This window comes from Macrosteles quadrilineatus, unplaced genomic scaffold (assembly GCF_028750875.1).
Source record: "Macrosteles quadrilineatus isolate MER2022 unplaced genomic scaffold, UCM_ALF_1.0 Scaffold_4__1_contigs__length_99947679, whole genome shotgun sequence".
In the NCBI taxonomy this organism is placed as follows: Eukaryota; Metazoa; Arthropoda; class Insecta; order Hemiptera; family Cicadellidae; genus Macrosteles; species Macrosteles quadrilineatus.
Genome location: NW_026542597.1, coordinates 37,468,808 through 37,495,136, shown reverse-complemented (window position 1 = coordinate 37,495,136; position 26,329 = coordinate 37,468,808). Strand labels below are relative to the sequence as shown.

Here is a 26,329-nt window from a genome sequence, read left to right as displayed (position 1 = left end):
TAACATTTCACTTAAAACACACTTCATTTCCCTCCCTGGAGCACACCTTTGTACTCGTGAAATCTAATGTTATTTAAGCTTAAATAGAAAATAAATCAGAAATTTTTATGGATATGTTTTAGTAAAAATTCAGTCAGGGAATTGGAAATTCACTTAGGCAGGTTTGGTGCGGCAGGGTAATTATCCATGTTATGGTACTGTCACCCAATGCTTCAAAGCTTTAGGTTAACTTATTGAGAAACTAAATCGGATGGTGTCTCATACGAAAATTTTTCTGTATTAGAGAACTCTTTTCTCTCTCTCTCTCTCTCTACAAAAATCCATACAAGAATTTTTTTAGTTGATCAACAAAGCACCAATCTCAATCATCCCTCCGCCTGCCAACCAAACACCCACATTGTCAATTGCATTTACATAAATTGAATTGGCTCAAACCTTGTAACAAGTTGTAACTTTTTCAATTTTTTTTACTTAAAATGTTATTTTCCATTATTATAAAGAGCAAATCAATGGAGATAATTGTTTGACTTGAAGTGATTTTCACCTAAACACAAATTCTTGAATGGAGTAACATGCTGATGGAATTAAAAACCTTAATGATTTTAAAACCTCAGATTTTCTCTCATTTTAAAGTTAGGGTTCAGTACAGTCTGTTCAAATATCACTTGTATGAAACTGCAGACAAAACCACAGTTTGTAATCTACTCCTAAAATAAGACTGGTACCTTTAGTCGATATCTCAAATGTAACCAATATGAGTCACATACCTGATACATTATTATGGAATGATAAGTCTACTTGCACTAATTAACTCGATAGTAACGTAAAACGTTTTGTAAATATTTAGTGACCCAGAAATTCAAACAACACAATACTTTTATTACACGTGTAACACACGTATCCACGCCACAATGGTGTTGTGCCCTAGTTGGACTACCATTATACGAGGTGGGTTTAAACTATCTGGACTTGTTCCAAAACTCTTAAGTGATGTTAAACTCGTAACCTTCCGCTATATGAGATCGGACTATCATGATTATGCTGTCAATTTTTATTAGTGTAAGATTATATTTAGTTTAGTTCAGGTTGTCAATGGTTTATTGTGACTGTGAGTGTGGATGTAATTATGTATGGTACCTAATACTAATAATCACTGAAGAAGGGTTATCAGTCTATCCAAGTGGCAACATTTATCTTTTCATATGAATGTTAAAGAGTTGGCTAGTTTTTTTTATTACAATCAGCTGTTTTCATTGTTGTTTATTGCTATTATTGTAAACATTGCATGCAACTTCATGGAAGAAACCAAATTTTCTATTCTTCACTTGTATTTTGTTACTGGTCCTGATTTTGCACCATTCTATATACAGCATTCTATGTAATGCATATCCATGTTTACATGAATATTACAAAAACATATTTCCTCTGGGAGAGAGTTCTAAAATTGTACATGATATACAGTTTGATTTAAGTTTGATGAATCAGTTAATAAAGTATACTTTAAAGAACTAAATATCCTAACTGTGAATGGGTTATATGTATTGCAGACTAGGGATGAGCATCGATAGTCGATGTTTGCGAAACATTAATGTTCTATGTTTTTTACATCGATGGTAGATTACCGATGTTTTTGTTATATCAATGTTTCCCTGTACTGCTGCCTCAAGACGCAGGTCAAGTTGTTTATAGCGCCTCAACCTTTACCTTTTAGCTAACGTTCAGAGAGAAGGAAGTTTGGTTGTGTTTTTTTTTTCTTTTATTGTTATGTTTGTACTGTTCAATTATGCCATAGATAATTCTTGCTCTTCTAACTAAGTGCTTAAACGTCACAAAAAAAATTGAAAACTATGACAGATGAGACTAAAGAAATAGAATTAAAATTTGTTGGCCAACTTTGCATTCCCGTTATTTCTAGTTGTTTGAAGATGACACTCAGTCTATGTGAAATGTTCTAAATCTTCTGACATATGATCTGTTGATGTATTCCAGATGTCAGAGCATCACCACATGGACCATGAGCACCTGGGACATGCAGAGCATGCCAGTGAGGACCACATGCACAGCGTGGCTGAGATTGACCCCTCCAGCATAGATCACTCACAGCATACGGACCACAGCATGCATGCTGGCATGAACATGGCCCAGCACTCCATGAGCCACATGATGATGGTACTGTATGACGTTCATTACACAAGTACATTGTACAACCAATAGTGACAGTATTCCTAACCTAGTAATCAGAGTAATTACAGACTAAAAACCTAGACTAGACATGAGCAGCAAATAAATTAACTAATCAACCTAATCTACGAAACACAATTTCAATGAAGTAAGGAGTAGAGATAATTTTTTATTTTAATTTGTCAATGGTGTTTTTAAAACAATTTGGAAGCAAATGTGGAACCTACTTCCGACACAGGCGGGCTTTTTGCTTGAAAAAAATGTAACTGTTTTCTCCTAGAGCCATATTGTATTCCTCCCATATTGTATCAGGGCTGAGGATAATCTTTTTCCTTGGCAATGAGAGACCAATAGTATTTTTAGGTTACAAAAAAGGGGATGTTATGGCTATTGAATGCCTTGTGACAGTGAAATATGAATTAAATTGTTTTGTTAAACACATTTAATGTTCTTGTGGCATGAATTTGTCTATTTTATAATCCACTTGAAGGTATGCACTACATAGCTGAAAGGTAATGGTTACAGTTCTTGTCTAGTAATCAAACGGTTGTTGGAGAAAAGACTTTAGGTTGGTACACCATACCTCTATCATTTTAAAACAAGTAAAAAACTTTTTGACAGTATGAAACAGGTCCCAGCTGACCTAAATTATTGAGCTTTACTAGTCAAAGAAACAGCTGTTCATTACACAAGGCAGTTCGTAAGTTATAAGAGTGATACAATATAAATTTGACTTTCCCGTCAAAAACATAATGAGAGTATTAAGTGAGTTTTACTTTTTCAAAAACTAAATTTAATAGTGGTGTAGCAGAATTCCATAAATACGACTTAACACAAATTACAAAACGCCCTAAATACATATTGCAAAAGTTTTGTCTATAACATTATCAATATCCACCTTTACCTGAAAACACAGGCTCAAAGATGTTTGTATTTCAGACCTGTAATTTAATTTGGTACAATGAATGGAAATTGAATTACAGCCTGAGCAAATAATTCCATCATAAAGACTTTATTGCTCTGAGTTAAACCAAAGCAAAGTGTTTCCAAACAATATTTATTCATCGTTTATATTTGTTCAAATAATTTATCAATTGATTTTTTTACTTTGTCCTACTACATTATATTGTTATATACATACAGTATTCTACTAACATACTGTAGTTCCATCTTTTTAGGTTAAAAATAACAAATACACTAATCGTGATTCAACATGAATAACTTTAAACAAGCATAATCCAATTAAAATACTCTTGATGGATACAAAGATGTAAAGCACATTAGGAACTAAATTTCAATATGGGAAAATGAAAAAGGATGACTTTAAGCGGGCCTGAGAAAGGGAGACGTTTTAAGCTGAGTTGTCTGCATCAAGCTAATCTCTTAACATCAATAAAGGTTTCTACCAAATTTAAGGCAAGTCAAATAAAAAAAACCTTTTCACTATAACAAGGTTTAAGTGTAAAGTCCCAATATTATATTTACTGTCTTTAATACGCTTTTTCATTAAATTCTATAATAACATCAAATTATAGAAAATGTGCCTTTTTTATACTTTTTTTTATGAAATGGCGACCATACAAAGTCATTATATTGAGACTTTTTGTTTCATTAAGATTGCTTTAAAGACATTTTAAATTGTTGTTAGTTCAAATATTTTAAATAAAATACATATAAGATTGGTACAGTTACTTAACTTGTTTGGTTGATAAATCATGCAAAATAAAAAAAAAAACTTCTCATCTATTTAAGTATGTACCAGTAAAGTTATTGTTAAAAGTCTAGGATACATAGAGAAAAGTTTTGACAAAGATACAATAATGCTTGACCTTGATTACTTTGCTGTTCGCAACTTGGCAAATACCATTCAGCATTGAAGAATCTCTTTTTGGGCCATGTTTTATAGCACTAGGTTCTTTGCCAAATTAAGTTAGTCTGTTCAGTACAACTAGTGCTGCAAATGGTTTGTAAAATATTATCTCTGTACATATTTTCTTTGCGTCCAATAGATTTCTTGATCATAGTCCAATAAAATGTTTACAGACCATTTTCATCAGCAAGAGACTTATGCAAAAGGCTTTGCTGCTAAAAATAAATTTAAAAATTATGTAATGGATTAAACATTGTTTCATTTAACTTTTTCCAAATACACTCCAGGGAAAACGTGTTGAGAAATTCAGTTCATTTGGAACCATTATGGTAGTTACTATTTATATAGTCGTTTATAGATTCAACCTTTAGAAATTAAATATGTTTGACAAGGTTATATTTGTTTGGAAAATAACCTTAATAAAATTATTTATAGTAATTTCAAATATTCAAATAACTTGTTTATTTTACTTTTTGGGTGCATTAATGTTGTTATAAATTCTTTATATAAACTTTTAATTACAAATTACAACTTTTGAAGGAATTTGGAAATTAACAAAGCTTATTGTAGCAAACAAATTCCTGCAGTATATAACTTTACTTTTTGGGTGCATTAATGTTGTTATAAATTCTTTATATAAACTTTTAATTACAAATTACAACTTTTGAAGGAATTTGGAAATTAACAAAGCTTATTGTAGCAAACAAATTCCTGCAGTGAATGCAGTGGAGACTATCGTGCCTTATCTGCACCAGAGGCTGTTGGACATTCACTGCTTGTCAAACAGTTTCTTATCAGTAGAACTGGCTCAAGAAACCATCCACAACAGTGTTTCAACACTGTCCAATATGTCAGTATTGTATTTCACACAAATTTGATTTTAAGAATCAAGAATTTTCTCGTTGGGCATTTACTACGATGCATTTGTCATTGTCAGTTAATCATCTCTAAAACTAAATATTATGTGTGCAAAATTATCCTGGTTGGATGAATAAAAGGAAAGCTAATACCTATGTACGTTCTATCATTACTATAAAACACTAAATAATTACCTAATCATAAAATTAAACATTGAATATAAACAATGATACACTATAAACAGAGTGAAATGTGTCAAGTTAGCAGTTTATTCTAGTTAGCACTTTTAATCAAAATGTGATTAAAAGTGTATCTGTAGATATTAAAATTGATTTATCAATATAAAATTTAATTATGAAAACCCTTGCTTAACTGGAATTAAATGGAATGATACTGATTTTGTTATCCGATTTTCTATTGTTATATTTTTTTTTTGTCTAACCAGAATTCTGGTCTATTCATGTCCATCCATCACAATAAAATACTTAACAAAAACTATTGTAAACAAATTGTAATCACAATTAAAAAAAATGTCGTTGCATTCTGCCATAAACTATATTAAAACTAAATATATTTAATATTCAAGTGTGTTTTTTAGACACTTTTGAGTGACTCATTCATAAATAAATAAAACTTTTGTAATAGAACAAAAAAGAAACTTAAATACCTGATTTCCTAGAACACTGTTTTAAGTGCAATCATTACCAATCATTGTTCAAAATCGGTTTCACCAAATCCTGTTATAACCTGTGAAACAGCTGATTGTAAGCTGAAACAGCTGATTGTGTTAAAACTATTGGTCGTTGGTTTGCTCTTGTTTACTTTATATCTGCCAATCGGTTTGTAACACAAGCCCAGTTTACCCAATGCTTAACACAATGTGTCCATTGACACAATTTCAATCTTTGAATTGTGATGTTTGTATTAAATTGTATACCTCAGATAGTTAATAAAAAACAATATATTAAAGGCAATTGCAGTTATTTTTTTTTATACGAGCAAAAAGAAGTTTAATGATATGTCAGGGTTTGGAACCTAATACATAAGAATAAGAATCCTTATTGCCCTTAAACATTTTACAGCGCAATAGGGTTTGTCATTTGGTACTTAATATTAAAATGTTATTAAATATTTCACATAAAATAGTAACAAAGATAATTTAATCAAATAAGTTAAGACAAACTGGCCTGGTTCTATAATCTAGTCCACTAATGGCAGGTACATGGTGAAGCATAAGGCAAAAAATAACTAGATTAGCACACAAACCATCAATTTTACAAAAGGCAAGAAAAAATATAGCAAGGAAGGATCTACTTTTTTTTACCACTTTTGACTTGTATAAACATTAGTTTGTTGTACATAGATATGGTATGAAATGAAAGCACTTTCTCCTTAGATGTAGGTCCTTTTGTGGGTTTGTGGAGAAAAATAAATCTGTTGTAGTTTGCTTGTTCATGGATATTTTTTGATAAAATTTATTTATTTATTACTATACTATTAACAAAGTTTACCTTTCCCTTAAGCAGTACTTGTCAAATCTAATGTTGTTTAAATAGGGAATAAAAATGACATGTTCAAGGGAACATTTTAGTAAAGGTCAGACATAGGAATTCGTTTAGTCTGCTGCGGCGGAGGTATTTGGATCGAAACTGTCTAAACTGATCTTGTTACCTAAGTCAACCTTTTGTTTGGTATCATTTTGCAGTGATATCCCAATAGTAATTGACTTCTGGGTCTAGAATTGAGAGAGCATTATTATCATATATAATTATATTCATTTCATATGAATGTAAACTGCAGAATCAAAATGTATGATCAATGAGCTAATACATTATGCAACAGATGTACTAACCTGAGCAATAGGGATGCTTCCGTTATGAGAAGTTAGTAAGTGGGCTAAACCAACAGTTTAAATAGACCAACTATATTTCGTCATTATTATTTTTACTTACACTTTTCAAACTTATTCTAATTAGGATTTTTTCTTACAAACTTTATACTGAATACTGAATAGGGTTCAGCATCCCTTTTTTAGTCGTCCTAATTAACCAATTTTTACGATTGGGGTGCAATTAATCGATCATCTTGGAGCTTAAGAACTAGTTTTTTCGGCAGCATAGCGGAGGGACTAAGGTAATTTTATAGTGCTTCTTCCCCCAGTGTTTTATTTATTTCTAGAGTTTGCTTACAAAGATCCAATGATTCTGACAACTTTCCTAGCAACGGTTAGATATGAATTGTAATTTTATCAGCTGATTTGTCAGTTGAATGTTTAACATTCAGATTATAAACATATAGTTCTTTAAAATGGATTTTAAATAAATGCAACTTTTTCATAACAGTAATCTTTTTGGGGTAGGGTGAATCCACTTTTAATGGTGTAGATATGAAGTAGTAATTTTAATTTATTGTAAATTATCAGTTCTGCTCACCTAAACTGTCCCAAACAAACGTAATCTTTGTGAAAAGTAAAAGGGTATCGCATTATTTGTTTTGCCTCAAAGGTGCACAACTCTTGCATGGGTCCGGTTGTGCTATTTTAGTCTTAAAACCAATAAGATATAAAAAGTTGTTTTAAACTACGCATTGTATTGTTAGAATCAAGGTTTTATTAACCCCAATGTATTGATGCATGCTTATGATTGTAAATTAATTAATCTGAATGTGGTATTGGTATTATACTTCGTTCACAATATTATTGCGGAAGTTCCCCCTCCACTTTTTTGTATTCAATGTGCTGTATGTTTCTTAATCAGCTGTTGAGCTATTATTTTGAAAGTAAGGGTCAAGTGGAGGGGATAGACTTCTTCCCCCAAAACTGCCTAAATATTGTAAACGATGTATAGTACTCTATTGATAATGAAGATGGGAAGTACAAATACCAGTAAATTGTCTACTGATAAATATCAGGAGAGTATTATCCATGCATTATATAATCATGTAAGGATAAACATGCTAGAAGTGCTGTACAATGTTATCTGCAGCAATTGACAATACTCTAAAGTTTTCTCCAATATTACTTGGCTGTCAAATGTCAATGAACCAATTGAGTTTGGATCCACATGGAAAGGTCATTGGACAATTAGGATCAAAGATCTTGTCTCGGCAGATAAATTTTTATATTACAGGGATATCTTAGGGGTTGGTATTTCTAAGAAAATGGTCAAATACTTTAGCATACAACAATTTTAAGTTTAGTTAAAGATAAATAGTTAACCTATTAATTTTATCAGACTCTTCTAAACTAAAACAGGCCAGACGTAGTAAGATTAGCAAAGCCTGACCTATTACAATTTACTTTAATTACCTCCACGGAATAAACGACACTATTACTACTGCGAGGTCCCTCAGGCCGAGTTTTATTGTGTTTGTTGCCAATTCTGTTTTTACAAAATATTGTGTGGTATTACTGTTTCCTATGCTTCCTGTCAAACTACCCACTTGCGTAACTAATGTAAATGTTAACCCAAAAACCTATAATATTTACCTTATTTTATGTGTGTAAAAAAAAAGTTCTTTTCATCAAATAACAACTTAGAAACCACTAAACATGCTAAAGTGCATACAAATCAAATATACATACCAAAAGATATCCATAATCAAGTATATAACTAAACACTTTACCTTTTAGATATCAATAAGTATAAATAGACTATTGTTCTGTAAAACTCAAGTGCCTCTTCTAAAATCTAATCTTGTTTTCATGAACTGTAACGTTTATCAGCTCTGCTTGTACTTGTGCCGTCGATCTATATAACTGTCTACTTGGCCGCAAATCACAGACTGTTCACTACAATCCATCCCAAATCTGTGATTTCTTTGGTTTATTTTTTTATTGTTAAGGTTGAATAATAAAGTCACCTTGCCAAAATGATGAAGGTGAGTTCCTTGTTATAACTGATCTAAAATTTAGAGCAATTTTTATCTTTAAAAATGATGTAATTTTGGTTTTTTTTAAGTAGTTATTTTTAATATGCATAACATTGTGAGGTTTGAAAAGGGTTAAGAAATTTTGTTCTAATAATAGTTACTATTAGCAGGTTATTTACTAAACCCAATTGATATTGTAGTCAAATTTCCTGAACCGTTGTGTTCATACATTTTTAAAACTTACGAGAAAAGAAAGTTTTAAGATCAAGCTCGGAAACATTTCAAACTGTTATGTCAAACGTGTTGTTGATTTGTCATTAACTTTTCCTGGACCTGATTAGTTGTTTCCTGGGGGTTTTCCAGAACTGAAGAGTTTACACTCAGCAGTGGGGCTTACAAACACATGACACACAAAGTGTGAAAGGAGTGATTATTTTGTAAAATTATGTTTTAAAAACAACCAACAATAAGAAAGTGCTACAATCCGATAAGAAACTGCTACAACCCGATTAGAAATTGCTACAATCCGATAAGAAATTGCAACAATCCAATAAGAAATTGCTACAATCCGATGAGAAATCGCTACAATCCGATAAGAAATTGCAACAATCCGATGAGAAATTGTTGCAATCCAGGTTCTTAGACATATTAACTAGAAACAGTTCAGTTCAGTTTCACGTTTCACTCAATGAAACTAATACCCAACTACGATTGTTTGGCTCTACAATCATTGTTAGCTAATGTACACAAAGATAACAATTAGACTACTAATTGCTTTATCAATTATCAATTATCAATTATCAATTAATTGATAATTGATAATTGATAAAGCAATTAGTAGTCTAATTGTTATCTTAGACTACTAATTGCTTTATCAATTATCAATTATCAATTAATTGATAATTGATAATTGATAATTGATAAAGCAATTAGTAGTCTAATTGTTATCTTTAAAATCACAGATACTAGTAAGAGATGTGTTTAACGAAAATTCACTGGTGTTTAATCACGGTTTATTGTTGCACCATATTATAAATACCAATGATGACTTTACAGATTAACTGAACTGAATTGAAAGTTACCTTTGTACAATTTCAGTTGCACAAATTACCTAAATGAAATAGTAAATTATAGTTTATATCGTTTCAATGTACTGTATAACCGTTACTTACTTAAAAAGGTGTTGTTTAACAGGAATAATAGCAAACACTAATACCACCCAACATTTTTAAAAACACAATTAGCAAGGAAGACAGTCAAACTCAGCCTAAGGGACATCGCAGTAGTAAAATTATTGTTTATTCCGTGGAAGTAATTTAAGTAAATTGTGATTTGTCAGGCTTTGCTACCTTCTTCCACTTGCCCTAGTTTGGAAGATCCACTGATGAAACTACTAGGTTGATCATTTTTGTGGAGCTCAATTTGTAACTAAGGTGTCAAAAGGTTTTTAGAGTTATCTACTATGGAACATATACATTCTATTAATATAAATCAATATCCAGAAGTAGGACAATGAATTCTGATATAAATTCACTCATAGTAAGACAAGACCTCTAATCCTCATCGAGTGACCTCTCAATATGAATCTTAACTCAATTGGTTCATGGACATTATTGAGAGCCAAGTAGTATACAATATTAGACTTTTAGCAATATTTGTAATTTTTAAAAACTATTTAGACTCCTCTCGCATACAAAGTGTGAATCTCTCTATATTTATTGCTGATAAGTGATGCTAATGTTTTGCTACTGTTCTTGTTTCTTTGTACCTTAGCAAAAGTTTTTACTCAACCTGAGTTCTTACCACTGACCTGGAGGGAATTCTTTCTAATTAAAAGTTTATTATTCCATCTAGTATTTACGTGTACAAATTGAGAAAAATCTACTAATAAACTGACCTGTATTACTAAATTGATTGTATACTATTGTATTTAGCAGGGTAACTAATCAGATAGTGAAAAACAAAGTAACATTTTCAACTCTTTTTTTTCCTAAACTCGTGAAACCTCAATACATTTTGAAGTCTTCGTAAGTTTGTCTCCCTAACACACAACATACAACTAAAACTTTTAGTTACCAAAACTAGCTGTTACCCACGGGGTTCACCCCGTTTGACTTTCTTAGTTATTAATAACATTATTGATTGGTTAGGTTGGGCTGAAATAAACAAAACAGAATACATTAATACAAATAAATAAGTACAGCTGAGGTATTTTAACATAAGGTATATGGAAAGTTCCCTTTAGAAAGGAATTACGACCTTAAAGGGCAATTTATGAAATAATGGATAGTTTAGCGCAAGGTTTCTCGTCATGACGAACATTTTAAGTATATTGTTTATGGAGGTGTGACTTGTAGTTTTCTCAAAAGTTCATGGGTACTTTTGGCTTTATATATAGATATTGCCTCATAATCTAAACCAACCGAACCGCTGCAGCGCACAATAGAAGAGCTCTTTTGAAAAGACCCGAATCAGGATGATATTGTTTAAAACACTTGTAAGAGCATACAAACTATATGAATTCAATTACTACACCAAATATACGACTGCTAGTACTATGAGTGAGGTAGTGCTGGCCTGGTAATAAATAGTTCGCTGATTCAATCAAGAGAAAAGTCAGTTTCCATTTGATATTTGGAACAGGCCACAGGACTCCTGTTCTTGATAATGACCTTTTAATTAAAATTCCTGGCTAACAAAGTACTGTTGCTAATCAGTAGCAAAAAGATGTCATTAATTCATAAAATAAAAGTATTTTTTAAGTCTGATATTTAGTTCATCTGTTCAGAACCAATTTTAGTTAATTTCTTCTACCATACAAATGCTTGAGAAAAAATAATAACTCAAATACTTTATGACTTAAATTTTTCCTAACCTGATCCTTTATGACCCACATTGTTTAAAATGTAAGTGGTAATTCAATCAGACTTTTAAAAACCATACCATAAACACAATAATTATAATTTAAAATAGCTATTTGTGTTTTGAAAGCGCAAAGTATATCGAGAACTGTAGACACTTTAAAAGCAGCAATGATAGACTAACTTTTAGGTTGTAAAAAGCTGTCATTTAGGTTCTGTTGGATTTTTCTGTTGGAATCGCATCAGCAGATGTTATTGTTTTATAGAACCTCCAACAGTGAAATCAGCTGATTTGGTGAGCAGGAATTAATAAAGCAGAAATGAGCTATTTTACGTACTGTTTACAGGTGTGTAAATGTGATCATTACCATGCAGTGGGTAGGAAAATAGTATATTTCATTACTAGGGCCTAAAGTGGCTCTTTTTGACCCTAGGTTAAGTTTTACAATCGAGCCGAAGCCGAGGCTCGAACACAACACTAACACTATTAATTAATTAACACTATTACTATTAATAGTAACACAATTACTATTGTGTTACAGTATATTATACCATCGATATGTCGACCGATCGACAACAATAGGCTAAAACCTTACCTAATAAATCAATAGATAAATAATTCCGATCGATACGATCGCCACAATCGAAATTTCCAACTGTTAACAACAGCTGATTTTTGCTCCCTAGAGACTAAAAATGATTTTTACTTCCTACAGAGTAAAAACGCTACTTAAGTATTGGTGCATATATATTTATTGTAAATATATATCTAGATAAATGTACATATATATGTATTTTTGCAAATATAGTACAGCTGTTTTTGCTTCAGTATGAAGAAAAATTTAATACTTTCTGGTAAAAACATGATTTGATAATGGTGGCTAACGTTAACTGTTTTCCCAGATGTACTTCCACTTTGGCTACGAAGAGACGATCCTGTTCTCCTTCTGGAAAACGACATCGCCTCTTACACTCGGTCTCTCCATGATCGGTATCTTCCTCCTGGCCGCACTTTACGAAGGACTTAAGTACTTCAGGTTAGTACACACCAGTTGTGTTTATTTTCTTTGGCAAAGAAGAAAATGCAAACTTGCACAGTACAGATTTTTATGAGAAGGAGTTATAGTTGCAAATCAAGAATAAAGTAAACGCAGATATTGAACTATCAAAGTTGAGAGGGTTTGTAGCTTTTTCCTAAGATTTTTGCAACAAATCCTAAATATCTGCCAGCATTTTTGTTTGTTCAATGTAAAACAGTTTGGTCAGCTCCTAAAGACCAAGGTGTAACAGTCTGATTGAGGAAGCCAATTTTTTACTTTATGAAAATAAAACTTGGTTCCAATAGAAATATTCATTTCCTGGAAGTCTGGAGCCATTGTCAAGTATGTTTTACGTCAATATATCATAACACTAGATAAGTACAAATTTTCTGATTGCCCTTGAATTTTTAATGTTTATTTATTAACATCCCATTAGTAAAGCAACAAATAGCGTTCTGATTGAGAAGTTATCCTTTAAGCTAAGACTCACTTGGTCGGGACGGTTCAGACGACTAACAGTACGTACGGGATTTTTCAAAAATGTTTAGCATTGATTTACCTATGTGTGCATGCACTAGGCCGTCACGGTCAGAACAGGAACAACCCCACCTTCCGCCGTCTGAAAGAAACTCCGGAAAAAGATTTCTAGAACATGCTGTACCGATGTGTCATCCACCGATTCGGTGTCGTCTACGGTGCGCGCACATGTTTCGGTTTGGACCGTACAGGTTTTTTGTCTTTTCATAACATAGTTTTCACCACAAATGCTAGGCATAAACTATGGAGGTATCTATCGTCCGTCTGTTCTGTACCAACTGATCCAGTGCGTGCATCCTACTAAAAAAGTGAGAAATGTCCGTATCGGCCCTCCATCCAGGACCGACTGATCCAGTGCCAGTGATCGGGTGTCAGTACTGACCGTCCGTGTCGTCCCGACCCAGTGCGTGCTTAGCTTTACACCGAGTTTCTTCTCGATTTTATTATATACCTTTTGCATGGTCAATATAATTATATAGAGGGTGTTTCCAAACAACTATAAAGGTTTTAATGGTTCATGATATTTACAATGACTACCACACAAAAACTCTTTCTGCGCAGGGAGTACTTGTTTTGGAAGCAGTACAACGCATTGCAGTATAGATCTGTTGAGACTCCAGCAAACAAAGGCACCGGAACAGACGAGAATCCCTCCGTACAGTGAGTATCAACTTTTTAAGCTAAAAAAAAACTGCGGGTTCCAGCAGCAGATCTAACTACAAACTTTTAAAATACAGTAAAACATAGTTTGCTACTGACTAAATCAAAACACCATCTGTATACAATAATGGTTTGCTAGGGAAGTAAAATAAAGATATTCTTGTTCTTAAGAGACAACATTAATTTGTTGACTACATGTTTTATATCGGTGTTGTAGAGGTTATTAAATAATCTCTAATTCAAATTTTGGATATAATGACAGAGTATTTAATTATTACAACTAAAATTAGCTATAAAATAATATTATTTTCTTTAATTAATTCCCGATTGTAATAAAAGAATTTTAATTTAAACTAAGTTATTAATATTTTCCAAGCCTTAAAGTATGTTTTAACTGTTAAAAGTACACTTTTTTACATCCAATTTAATCACAACACTAAAATAACAGAACTGCTCTTTTTGGTCAATATGTGATTGTAGTAAATATATATTTACTTCAGTATTTGTTTTGTATTGTACTTTATCAATTAATTTTTTAATTGTTATTTAACTAAATATATTTACAATATAAATATAGAAAACAAATAAATAAAACAAGGAATTTTAAACCAAACCAGTTTTTTTTTTTTTTTTTTTTTTTATAGAATGTTGGATATCTTTAAAAACATTCATGTTTATTTGAGAAACTAAATAAAATGTACTTTTAAATTTTATTTGTCAATTGAAATTTGAAACTGCCATTGGTATTTTATCATAATTCATGATTTTGTCTCTATAAAATTACCATCAACACGTGTCCAATTTGGGTTTCATTGTTTCTAAACTGAATCTCAACACTCCGATGGATCTGGTGATGTTATTTTCTGCGGAATTACAAATCTTAAAAACTTTATTCTTATAACTTTCTTGCTGGATTTGAGCCAGTGAGAAATCGATTCTCTTTGTATCCGATTCTCAGCCAACTATTCAACTATCAAATTAAATATCACTTTGGGAGTTAGAGTAAAAGTTATAGAATTTTATGTAATTAAATAAAATCTTATTACCATGATTTTCTTTCAGTATTGTGGGGGAAGTTATTCACAGACAGCCGTAAGTCAAATTCTGCAGTGCATGCGTTCTTTTTTTCTTTTTCTCTTTGCAAGTTTCTGTCTATACTCTTGTACTGTATATACTGTTGTGCATATACTGACTTATTTTTACTTTGATTTTTGATTTGTTTTGTTTTGTGTTGGTTTGTTGTTCTATTATTTATTTTAGACCCATTGACACTAGAACCTGAATGGATGTTTTGTTTGGATGTTATGTGCACGAGTGTTGATTCTAAGTAGTGTTAGTGTTTGAACATAAGATAGCTTGTTATATTGTTATTCCTTATACAAAGAAGCAGCACCTCTTACAATGTCACAACCTGGTAACATGCCTTTACTCATCATATCAGTTAATTAGCGTATGTTATTAATTAACATAACTATATGTTTGGAACCATCCGCAGGAAAAATAATTTACCTCAGCTTTTTTGTCATACACACAAAATAAGAATATATTTAAATCTTTAAAACCCTACTGGCTTTAAAACTAATTTAATTAGTTTGGCAAATTTTAACGCCGAATCAACTTGTTAAATCATTTTTTACTAATGATAATTACTTTCAAATTCAAAATAATGGATAATGCTTTTGAATCTGTTATATGAGACGAATGTATCCATTAGTATGCAAAGATAAAAACGATTCACACCAAAAGGTCACTGAAAGTCACATTTTACTGCAGGAAACTGGTAAACCCCTGGTTGTGCCGTGTATGTGTTTCCATGTATAAAGATTCTAGTCAAGAAATCTGTTGAAGAGAGTGATTGTGTATATTTCATCATTCATATATTGTGTATCGTTATATTCATGTTAATAGAAAGTAGTTACTTTACAATTGTCGTGATTCAAATGCTGTCTAACATTTAGAGTTGTTTACGATCACATTGATCAAACATTAGTTGTGCTAAGGCCATTAGTCGACTTCTAATAAGGGACAATATGGTCATAAACGGTCTGTGACTGTGGGATTGATCAAAATGCATTGTTGAGTCGAGTAACATTGTTTTGGATAGCATTCATTTCATAGGACATGTGAGGCATACCCCTCCACATATTTCATCATAGTTAATAGTTTTTAAGTAACAGTAATTTCATTTATTTTCTTACAATTCATTCACGTAAAATTATAAAGTCCACTATTGTCGAATCCACTTTACAGTGCTAACAGTTTTTATCGTCCATCATCAATTGTGTTCTTTATTCTTTTACCATTCCAATGACATTGGCGCACCACAACAAAATCCAATCACAGAAATGCGCAAAATGCTAAACGACAGGATAAAAAGGCAGCCCTCACTTATTTAGCTGTTGAGTCATCAAAGCATCAAAGCTACAGTGAAACCTATAAGCTTTGCCGTTTTTACTGAGGCTGCGGTCAATAACAGAACAAATTTTTGAATGTTATATTAAAAATGTTTAAGTTAGTAATTGTCAATTTGAAGCTTTGAATGCAATTTCAATGGTAAATACTCACTTAAATAAAATACACTTCAATGTGATTAGCGTTAAAAATTACTTAAATCACCAACAGAAAAAAAAACTGAAGTGAAAGGGTGTGAAATAACCCATGTAGGAGAATTGCGGAAAATCAAAAGCCACTTAACATACTGCAATTCTACATTGGGAGGGTATACTTCCATTCTGTCATAATGGATATTGTCATCTACAAATCTGCCTAGCGAAGTATAAAAGTTCATAGGTGTGAAATATCTACAATTGACATTCCTAGGGTCAATGCATTCAATATTGTAATTACAATTGTTTTGCATGCTGTGGTTTTGTAAGACAATTTCTTTAGTAAATTCTAGCAGTGTTTTAGTATTTTAGTTTTATAGTTAACCTATGTTACTGTGTAGTTATATGTTTCTCCTAATTCAACACTCACTGTCCCACACCTATTGTAATTCTTGCTGTCCTACTTGTAACCAAACTGTTGTCTTCCTACACCAAACTAAATTTGTTCCGTCCCACACCTTATCTAACTTTTGCTATCCTTCACCTTACCTAACTCTAGTTGTCCCACTCATAACCTTATTGTAACTGTCCCTCGCCTTACTTGACTCTCACACCTAACCTAACTGTTGGTGTCCTACACTAAACATAACTCTTGCTGTCCTACACCTACGCGCTGTAAAAATTACGCCCTGTGTTCTCTACTACAACGTTGTTAACGGAGAAATTTTGAACTAAACTATGATGGCATCGTTGCCTCATTTGTACCTCCCTTAAGTCAGACCCAAACCATATTGTCACTGTCCCTCGCTTTACTTGACACTCATACCCAGCCTAACTTTTGCTGTCCCACACCTAACCTAACTGTTGGTGTCCTACACTAAACATAACTCTTGCTGTCCTACACCTACCTAACTGCTTCTGTCCTTCACATAACCTAACTCTAGTTGTCCCACTCATAACCTTATTGTAACTGTCCCTCGCCTTACTTGACTCTCCCTGTCTCACACCTAACCTAACTGTTGGTGTCCTACACTAAACCTAACTGTCTGTCCTTCACCTGACCTTCTCTAGTTGTCCCACTCATAACCATATGGTATTTACTCAAGGGAGGTACAGAAGAGCCTTCGATGACGTCAGCTGTCAGATCTCCTCTTGAGGGAACATCATTACCGCAACGATACGGGATTCTATCATCGGCCTCCTTGGTGTAGTGGATAGCGTGTCATGCTGACAACCCGAAGGTGCCGGGTTCGAATCCCGCTGGTTGCACTAACTTTTTGTCAACAAGTTTTTTTTCATATCAGCAAGTTTGGTTGGTTTGGTTAGGTTATGACAGTTTAATTTAATAATTAAAAAATGTTAAGATTAATTTTATAATTTTTCTTAATTAATTAACTAGGCTTAATAGTGAAGTAAAAATTACGCGCTGTGTTCTCTACTACAACGTTGTTAACGGAGGAATTTTGAACTTAACTATGATGTCATCGTTGCCTCATTTGTACCTCCCTTAAGTCAGACCCTAACCATATTGTCACTGTCCCTCGCTTTACTTGACACTCACACCCAGCCTAACTTTTGCTGTCCCACACCTAACCTAACTGTTGGTGTCCTACACTAAACATAACTCTTGCTGTCCTACACCTACCTAACTGCTTCTGTCCTTCACATAACCTAACTCTAGTTGTACCACTCATAACCTTATTGTAACTGTCCTTTGCCTTACTTGACTCTGACTGTCCCACACCTAATCTAACTTTTGCTGTCCTACACCTAACTTAACTATCTTTGTCCTTCACCATACCTAACTCTAGTTGTCCCACTTGAAACCTTATTGTCACTTTCCCTCGCCTTTCTTGACTCTCACTATCCCACACCTAACCTAACTTTTGCTGTCACACACCTAACCTAACTTTTTCTGTCCTACACCTAACTTAACTATCTCTGTCCTTCACCATACCTAACTCTAGTTGTCCCACTTGAAACCTTATTGTCACTTTCCCTCGCCTTTCTTGACTCTCACTATCCCACACCTAACCTAACTTTTGCTGTCACACACCTAACCTAACTTTTGGTGTCCTACACCTAACTTAACTATCTCTGTCCTTCACCATACCTAACTCTAGTTGTCTCACTTGTAACCTTATTGTCACTTTCCCTCGCCTTTCTTGACTCTCACTGTCCCACACCTAACTAACCTAACTCTGGTTGTTGTAGGCCGTCAATGCTCAGCAGGGACCATCTCCTACAGACAATTCTGCACGTCTTACAGTTTATCATCAGCTACTTGCTCATGTTGATCTTTATGACGTTCAACGTCTGGTTGTGTCTGGCAGTCACCCTTGGAGCAGGAAGTGGTTATTTCCTCTTCGGCTGGAAGAAACCGGTTTTCATCTCCGATCTGAGCGACCACTGTCACTGACATCAACTCAAACTTGCAGATCTGCGAGCTTGAGCACCATGATCTTCCGAGGAGTTATAGACTGTGAAACGTCTCAGATAGATGTAGGAAACTAAATTTTACAATGTGACAAGTCTACGAGTTTAGCGTTGAAATTCTACCTGATGTATTTGCAAAAGTTTTGAATCTGGGAGGATTCGTTGTAAATGTATTATACCGATAGTTTAAATTTTTAAAGATATTTCAATAGAGATAGTTCAGTACATCAAGGATAGTTCAAAACGAGAATTCCAAAGCCCTTCCTATTCAAATGAAGAAATGCAGTTAATGGTTTTAAATGGTCATTGTCTTCAATTACTTTTTCTACCAGGCTACTGTGTGAGTGTGTGAGTATAAACCATTCAAATTTTAAAAGGTTAAGTTACAAATAATTGCATAAAATTTATACAAATTATGTTTTCTACATAATTTCAAATTGAAAAAAGATTTATTAGTTTATTTATTGATTGAGGAATTTGCATTCAATCTATATTTTTATAGATGCCTGTACAGATTGTAAGATATTGCAGAATTGATTAAATTATTATTCACAATTACATCAGAAACCATTAGAATTAGAGTTCCAAGCAAAGCTTCAACCCAAAGTAAATGTCTTACCCCATAGCATTTTAAACATGTTTAGTATTCAAAATGCTCATCTAATGTTAAAACACAACATGGTATTTTTGCATATGTAAATATAATGTATAGATTTGTTGCGTTGAACTTTGTTATAGAAGAATTGTAAATTGTATTTGTTCAGTTAAATTTTGTATGATTAATTTCTTACTTTGATTTGTTCCAGCAATAACGCATATCTCTGAGTAATAATTAAGGTGTTTTTTAATGTATTCAATTATATCATTGTTATGCAGATTTAAGTTATATTTAAAAAAAATTAATTTATTGCATGGATTGAATCATCTAGGTAATCATTTCCATATAATGGCATTAGATTCATTAAACATTCAGTGACTATGTTTGAAATTTATTTTATGTTTATGAATACATCGATATTATACCAGGACTGTGAGTAAAATTTGTGACTCATATTTTGTAAGCTTTACAGAGTGTGAGAAGAGCTTTAACATTTTGCCGAGATTTTATAAAAATCTTTAATTTTTTTTATCTCTATTTTTAATATATATTTTTCCACTTTATTTCAATATGTTTTACGTTAGTAGCTACACTACACTGTTGATTTTATTACATATTTTGTCTTGTATCATTCCATTTAAAAAAATCGAAATATGCCAAGGTATAAGTATTTAATTAGATATATATTTATACTATACTTCCTAGAATATTGTCTATATGTATTTAAAATCAAAGCTTGATATGAAATCACTAATTGAAAGTAATAAGAAATACTGTTGATTTATTTTAGAATTTATTTTGTTGATGCTATTTTGTACAGATAATATATTGTTATAGTTCCTATTTAAAAATAAATTTAACCTCGATTTTCTGTAATAAGTACAATTTAAATCTGTTGAACCAGTTATTGTTTCTTTCAGTTTCATTTTGTGATACATTGTTATCAGTGGTATTAACTTAAATAAAATTATGAGATTCATATTTTATCTGCTGTCATATCTTACCAAATGAGTTTTAGAGCCTAAAAGAACTGCAATTCAATTAGTTTTAAAAGTGATAGAAGTTGTAAGGCACACATATGTTTTATTTTTACTTTCGATGAGAATCTACTTACTTATGCCAGAAGGTGTCAATTGTATATATTGTTCATGATGTACATGTTTCAGACTTTAATACACGTCTCATCTTCAGCAGCATTCTTGTAAGTAAAGTTTATCACATCGAGAGATGTAAGTAGGCCTACAAATGTTGTCCGGTCGAGGTTTACTTAATCGAGCGTGTACGCTACGCAAACCTGTGTAAATACTTGCAAGCAAAAACTTGTAATGTTTATTTCTATATATATGTGTGCGTTTCCTGTAAATAGTGACAGTTATCTCTCAATGTGATAAATTTTACATACAAGAATGCTGGTGAAGATTAACCGTGTATTGAAGCTCGAAACATGTACAGCTTGAAAAATATCTACAATTGACACCTTCTGGCATACTGGTAGATCTGGTAGATTCTTATCTATAGTAAACATATTAAAAGTTTCAAAGCTGGTCAATTTGAAAACTTATGTTTTAATTTTACTAAGTAACCCAAAAGTTAATATATATCTGTCACTAGTGTGTACCCCCGGCTATGCCTGCGATGGTATAACTATAAATACGAGGGTTATTCCAAAAGTAAAGTCCGGTTAAGATAAACAAATTAATGTTTTTTTTTCAAAACAATTGTTTTATTTACATTCCTTTCCTATTTGTCTATTTTTCTACATAATTTCCATAACTATTCAAACATTTGTCACACCGTTCAACAAGCTTTTGAATGCTTAAGTCGTAGAAATCGGTCGCTTGCGAAGATAACCAGTTTTTAACTGCTTCTTTAACTTCATCAACTGTGGTAAAGCGATTGCCGCCATGAGACTCCTTTAGGTGGCGAAAAAAGTGAGAAAAGTGGAAAACAATTTGAGATCTGAAATAGTGAATCGTCGATCTTCACAAATTTTTGGTCAACCGCATCAACTAAATCTTCTGACGCATCTGATATCACTAATGGTCAGCCAGATTGTGATTCATCGTGTACATTTTCCCGTCCTTCATTAAAAGCTCGCACCCACTTGCGCACTTTACTGTCACTCATTATGTTAGGACTGTAAATTTCATTCTGCTGATGAATTTCTGCCGCTGAAACGTTTCTTGCAGACAAATACCGTATCACTGCCCTTACTTTACAATCGGCGAACCGATCAATTGTCTTAAACATTGTGAACTGACACTATAAACAGCACATAGCAACAAAAATAACACCAATGGCGGCGCTTGACATGCAAGGCATTACGGGAATCGGTGTGTATGCGTGTTTTGTCCTTGGTGCCCACTTCAACTAGTTACAGTGAATCGGACCTTACTTTTGGAATAACCTTATACAGCATAAGAAATAAACAGAGTAATACAATCATTACAATAATTATCCGTAGTGGCTTCGCCAACAATCACAAAAATAAGATATTATCATTATTCATTGTGTCACACACAGATAAAAAATCATGTTACTACTAAATATTCTACAGCGATTAAATTACAATTAAACTAAATGAAAACCATTTTTTTAATCACCGACTAAAAAATCTTATAACATAAAATCTTGAAACTGAAAATGCCGCGGCTCTCCAGCTTCTCCAAGTATAGTTTTTTTATAGCTGTATCGGCTCTTCTAATACAGGTAAAGAAACTTGTCCACCAGAACAACACATTCCAGCAGGCTCATCTTTCCATTTTAATACTCTGCTGTGTATAAACAAACTCTGCTGTGTATGGGCAGTGTAGGTATGCTTTTCGGAGCATTAAAATTAGAGGACATAAAAATAGATCATGTCCATTATCGATATATTTTTAATAATTTGTATTGTCTATAGTCTATTGTTACAGAGTATTCCATTGCATTATTATCAAACACACAGCAAGTATCGAAGAATCTCTGTTGAATGTTTGTCACCAATTATTAAACTAAAACAAACATAACTGTAAACAATCCAGCTTTGACAGTTCTCACTCTTATATCACAGCTTTCTCTGTTGCTACTAGACTAGTTCACAAGTTGTTATGCAAAAAATAATAGTGCTGCACCCTGTTGGTAAACCTCATAACTTTTTAACGCTATTAGCACCAATTGTCTTGCTGAAATAGCTGTCGAAATTCTTTTCCTTTTGAAAATATGAATACTCATAAGGTTAACATGGGAAATTCCAGAGCCACTGAATCCACTGGCGAAGCCCGAAAGGATTTTTGAGACGATAAGGGAGTGAAAATTTAAAAACGTACGTTTTCATGTCCCTGGCCTTTTACTTCGTAGATACTGGATTTGTAGTTTATTATTATGTGTTTTAATATTTGTTGGGACGGGGGCAACATGTTACACACATTTATTTGGTTTTTAATAGGTTCTAGGTATTTTTTTTGTATTTTTAAAGTCTCGAAATTCACGACCATGGCGTGTCCCTAGGGTACATTTTCCAACTTTCACACTGTTTTTAGACTGCATTATTCATGCCGAAATATATAAAGCCATATTTTTATGTCATCAATGGTTATTAAACTTACAAAAAAGGAGCATATTATAATTTTATTGTCATTGCAAACTGACTACCATGACAAAATAAGTCTGTCCCTCGATTTGGCGTCACGACCATTTGGGAAAGATTTTCAACTTTGGAGCATGACAGTGGCAAGCCTGGCGTCGATGGAGTCAGTTGGTTTGAGAGACTAGTTCGGGGTGTACGTCAGGATTGTAGTGCCGGTCGTTTCGAGTTGAAAGGAGGAATTACAAGATTAATAAAGGAAAGATTGTGTTTTTTGTAATTTTGGTGTGTCCATGACCGTACGTAGTCATTCAATGAAGTAGACATGGTGTTAATTTTTGTTTATAAGATATTTCAATTGCTAGATTAACCTAGAAGTCCACTTTGTATCCTCGAACATGAGGTGCAGGGCTACCACCAGAACAGGGCCAAATAACACGTAATTTCACGACTATCGCGGGTTTTTTCACGACCAATCCAGCCTTGTGGATTATAGTGTGTTTGGTCGTGACAATAACTTTAATATAATTGTAAATTGAACAGTTTAGTTCAATTGAAACACATATTTTTATTATAACTAACAGTATAATTGAAGGATTGTTTAGAAAGATTTAGATTATTCCAGACAATTCACGACAGTACCGCTTGTCCCTGACCATCACGTTTATGATTTCTATCATAACAATTTCAAAAATTAAAATATAGTCATATTTCAATGTTTTATACACAAAAGATGCACACCTCTATACAAACATAATGATTTTTTGGGTCTCAGGTAAGTTTTTTCGTAGTTATACAAACTTAAAAAGATTGTATTGGTTTTTTTTTTAATTTTTTGAGTTTTTTAATTTTTTTCTGGTAAGACCAAATATACCAAAAGCTTAGTGACCTTTTTATTGTATAATGGTCATAAAAGTAAATTAGTTTATAGCAAAACATAGTTATAAAAATAATACTAACCATTCTTAATATTCATTTAAACGTCCGTTATGGTCGTGACAGGATTTTGTGTTTTTCCACTAAAGATGCTCTTAAAAAAAAAAAAAAAACTACTAAAGATATTGCGTTATTATGGACATTTTATGAAACTTCAAATGTTAATGAAATAAAAAAAAAATAAAAGTTTTGAAAAAAGGGGGAAAAATTTGCAAAGTGCTTTTCCTGAAAACGTAGGCTACGTTTTTAAATTTTCACTCAAGGATAGACTTAGATTTTAATTGGGAATATGACCTATCATATGAAGAAAAGAGGAAAATGTATAGTAAATGTGAAACTTATTTAAGAAACAAATATAATCTAGATTCTATAGCCTATCAGTATTTGGCATAATAATTGGTGCAAGGAGGTACTATCACAAAATTTTTTGACGAATTAAAAAAATATATAATCTTCCATCGGAATTAAAAAATGAAATAGTCATAAAAGTGTTAAAAGGACCATGTAAAATCATTCAAAATAATTTATAGTGGTCTCTCCTAAGCATTGTGGATAGATTGTTAGAAACCGGTCTGATTTACAACTCACCTGTCACCAGACAGAGCTTGGTGTAAGAGACCTAACTTAACTAAGCAGAGAACGAACATTTTGAGAGAAGTAAAGTCAATGGCCTCGCAATCTTAAGTGTTACTCTCCTTTTAATTCAATTAGGTAAATTTAATTAAAACAACGTGTTTGTGAGAGTTACCATTGTAACGGTAGGTAACCATGGCCGACTGGAGGTTTACCCACAGTTACTTTGGGTGACGTAGCTCAGGAAATAAAACTCAACAACACTCTCTTACAAAAAACATAAAAAGAATGCAAAGATAAGTGACAATTAAAAAGGAAGAGTTGACTGGAATAGTGATGATTGTTTAGGATAAAACCGAAACCCCAATTTGGAGAAAGGCTTTAAGCCCCTTAAGAATCTTACCTGGACCCTCTACCCCCGATACACCACACAAAAGTGATCCCAGTGATCCCCCAGATCAAATCAAGTGCACTGGTGTACTTAAAGCAGCGGCCTTCTATAGGCCAGCAAAACAAGTAAACAACACTTCCAGCCTACTCGCACAACATTGCCAAACACTTTCTCTTCACAATATTTGATCCCCTATTACACTACACTATGGTTGGACTTGTTTGAACTAAAACATTGTTTGATTGTAACAAGAATCTCATTAGTTTTGACCGATGGATCCACATGGGAGCCAATGCATAACCTCTGCTTAAGTCAGCCTTATCTTTGATCTTATCTGAAATTATTTACTGTACGGTATGGATCCCATGGCTCAAGAGAATTTGTACTGAAAATGTTCGGTTTAATTAAATACTGAGAACATTTATTTAGGAGTCGATTATTGCCTGCCTATGTATCCTCTGACTCTCAGTGCTGTGTGTGGGACAGAAGTCAAATTAAAATAATCAAGCTTGTGGTTTGCAGGCAACACGAGGGCTTGCAGGGCCCAGAGATAATGTCCCCTCTAGGGGCTCTAACCTCTTCCTTGTGGAAAATGTTTCTCCTACTAGCACACCCTCCTTCCCACACCAACAAACCAAAAATCCCTTATTCACTCAAATGGGCCCGACAGACCCAGGCCCATTTTACTGAATCAGCCCTGGTAATAAAATTACTAAATTACTAGTTATTTTAGATTCCTGTATACTGATCGAATGTTTTTTAATTGTACACCCGGTCTAAAAGGCCGTTTGTGCCTCCTCAGGATTTTAATTCAGTGCGACCTCTGCCGAGTTAACTACACACATACATATAACAGTTCAAGCGAATAGTGTTTTTGGCCTCTATAGAGATATCAAAATGAAAAATTCATATTGATCGTGCCACCTACAAAAAAAGCTACTTCCCTTTGGGGAAATTTGTTAAGTATAATTTATTTTAAGTGTTATAAGACGTTTCTTTTATTAAATTTCCGTAATTTGTTCAAAGCAAACTTAAACTTTTTAGTCAACTCCCTGTTGAGAAAACATTAATAATAATCGCAAATGGAAAGCAAATGGTATAGGAGTGGCTAAGTCGTCCAAGACGCAACTTCAGAGGGTTCCATGCTCTCTGAAAAGAGATGGGGTCAAGAACCATTCACCTTCAAAATTATAATGCATTGTTCCAACTTAGAGCGATAATTCAAGGAGGATTCTACAACTTAACTTGCTCATTTAGAATTCACCATAAGTTGGGGGTTATAGGCATAGGGGTCCAAATTAATGCTTTCAAACTTCTGAAGATATGTCTTAGCAACGAAGACAAATGTAGCAGGGGTCGGTGGTCTTCTTCTGCCTTAAAGCAACTGTCGGAAAACAGAATAATTTA

The 26,329-nt window shown here is 33.0% G+C and overlaps 1 protein-coding gene across 5 annotated transcripts in view; it reads left to right on the top strand.

Annotated features, from left to right (window-relative positions):
* Positions 1-20,438, top strand: part of LOC128993636 (high affinity copper uptake protein 1) — a 49,930-nt gene extending 29,492 nt beyond the window's left edge. For 4 of the 5 annotated variants that reach the window (XM_054417667.1, XM_054417669.1, XM_054417670.1 and 1 more), the window contains 5 exons: positions 1,990-2,169; positions 12,544-12,677; positions 13,779-13,877; positions 14,940-14,969; positions 18,638-20,438. In XM_054417667.1, coding sequence (XP_054273642.1) covers positions 1,990-2,169; positions 12,544-12,677; positions 13,779-13,877; positions 14,940-14,969; positions 18,638-18,842 — 648 coding nt within the window. In that variant the 3' untranslated portion in view covers positions 18,843-20,438. The remainder of the gene's footprint in view (positions 1-1,989; positions 2,170-12,543; positions 12,678-13,778; positions 13,878-14,939; positions 14,970-18,637) is intronic. The other variant, XM_054417668.1, reaches the window with a different exon arrangement.
* Positions 20,439-26,329: the final 5,891 nt, after the last annotated feature.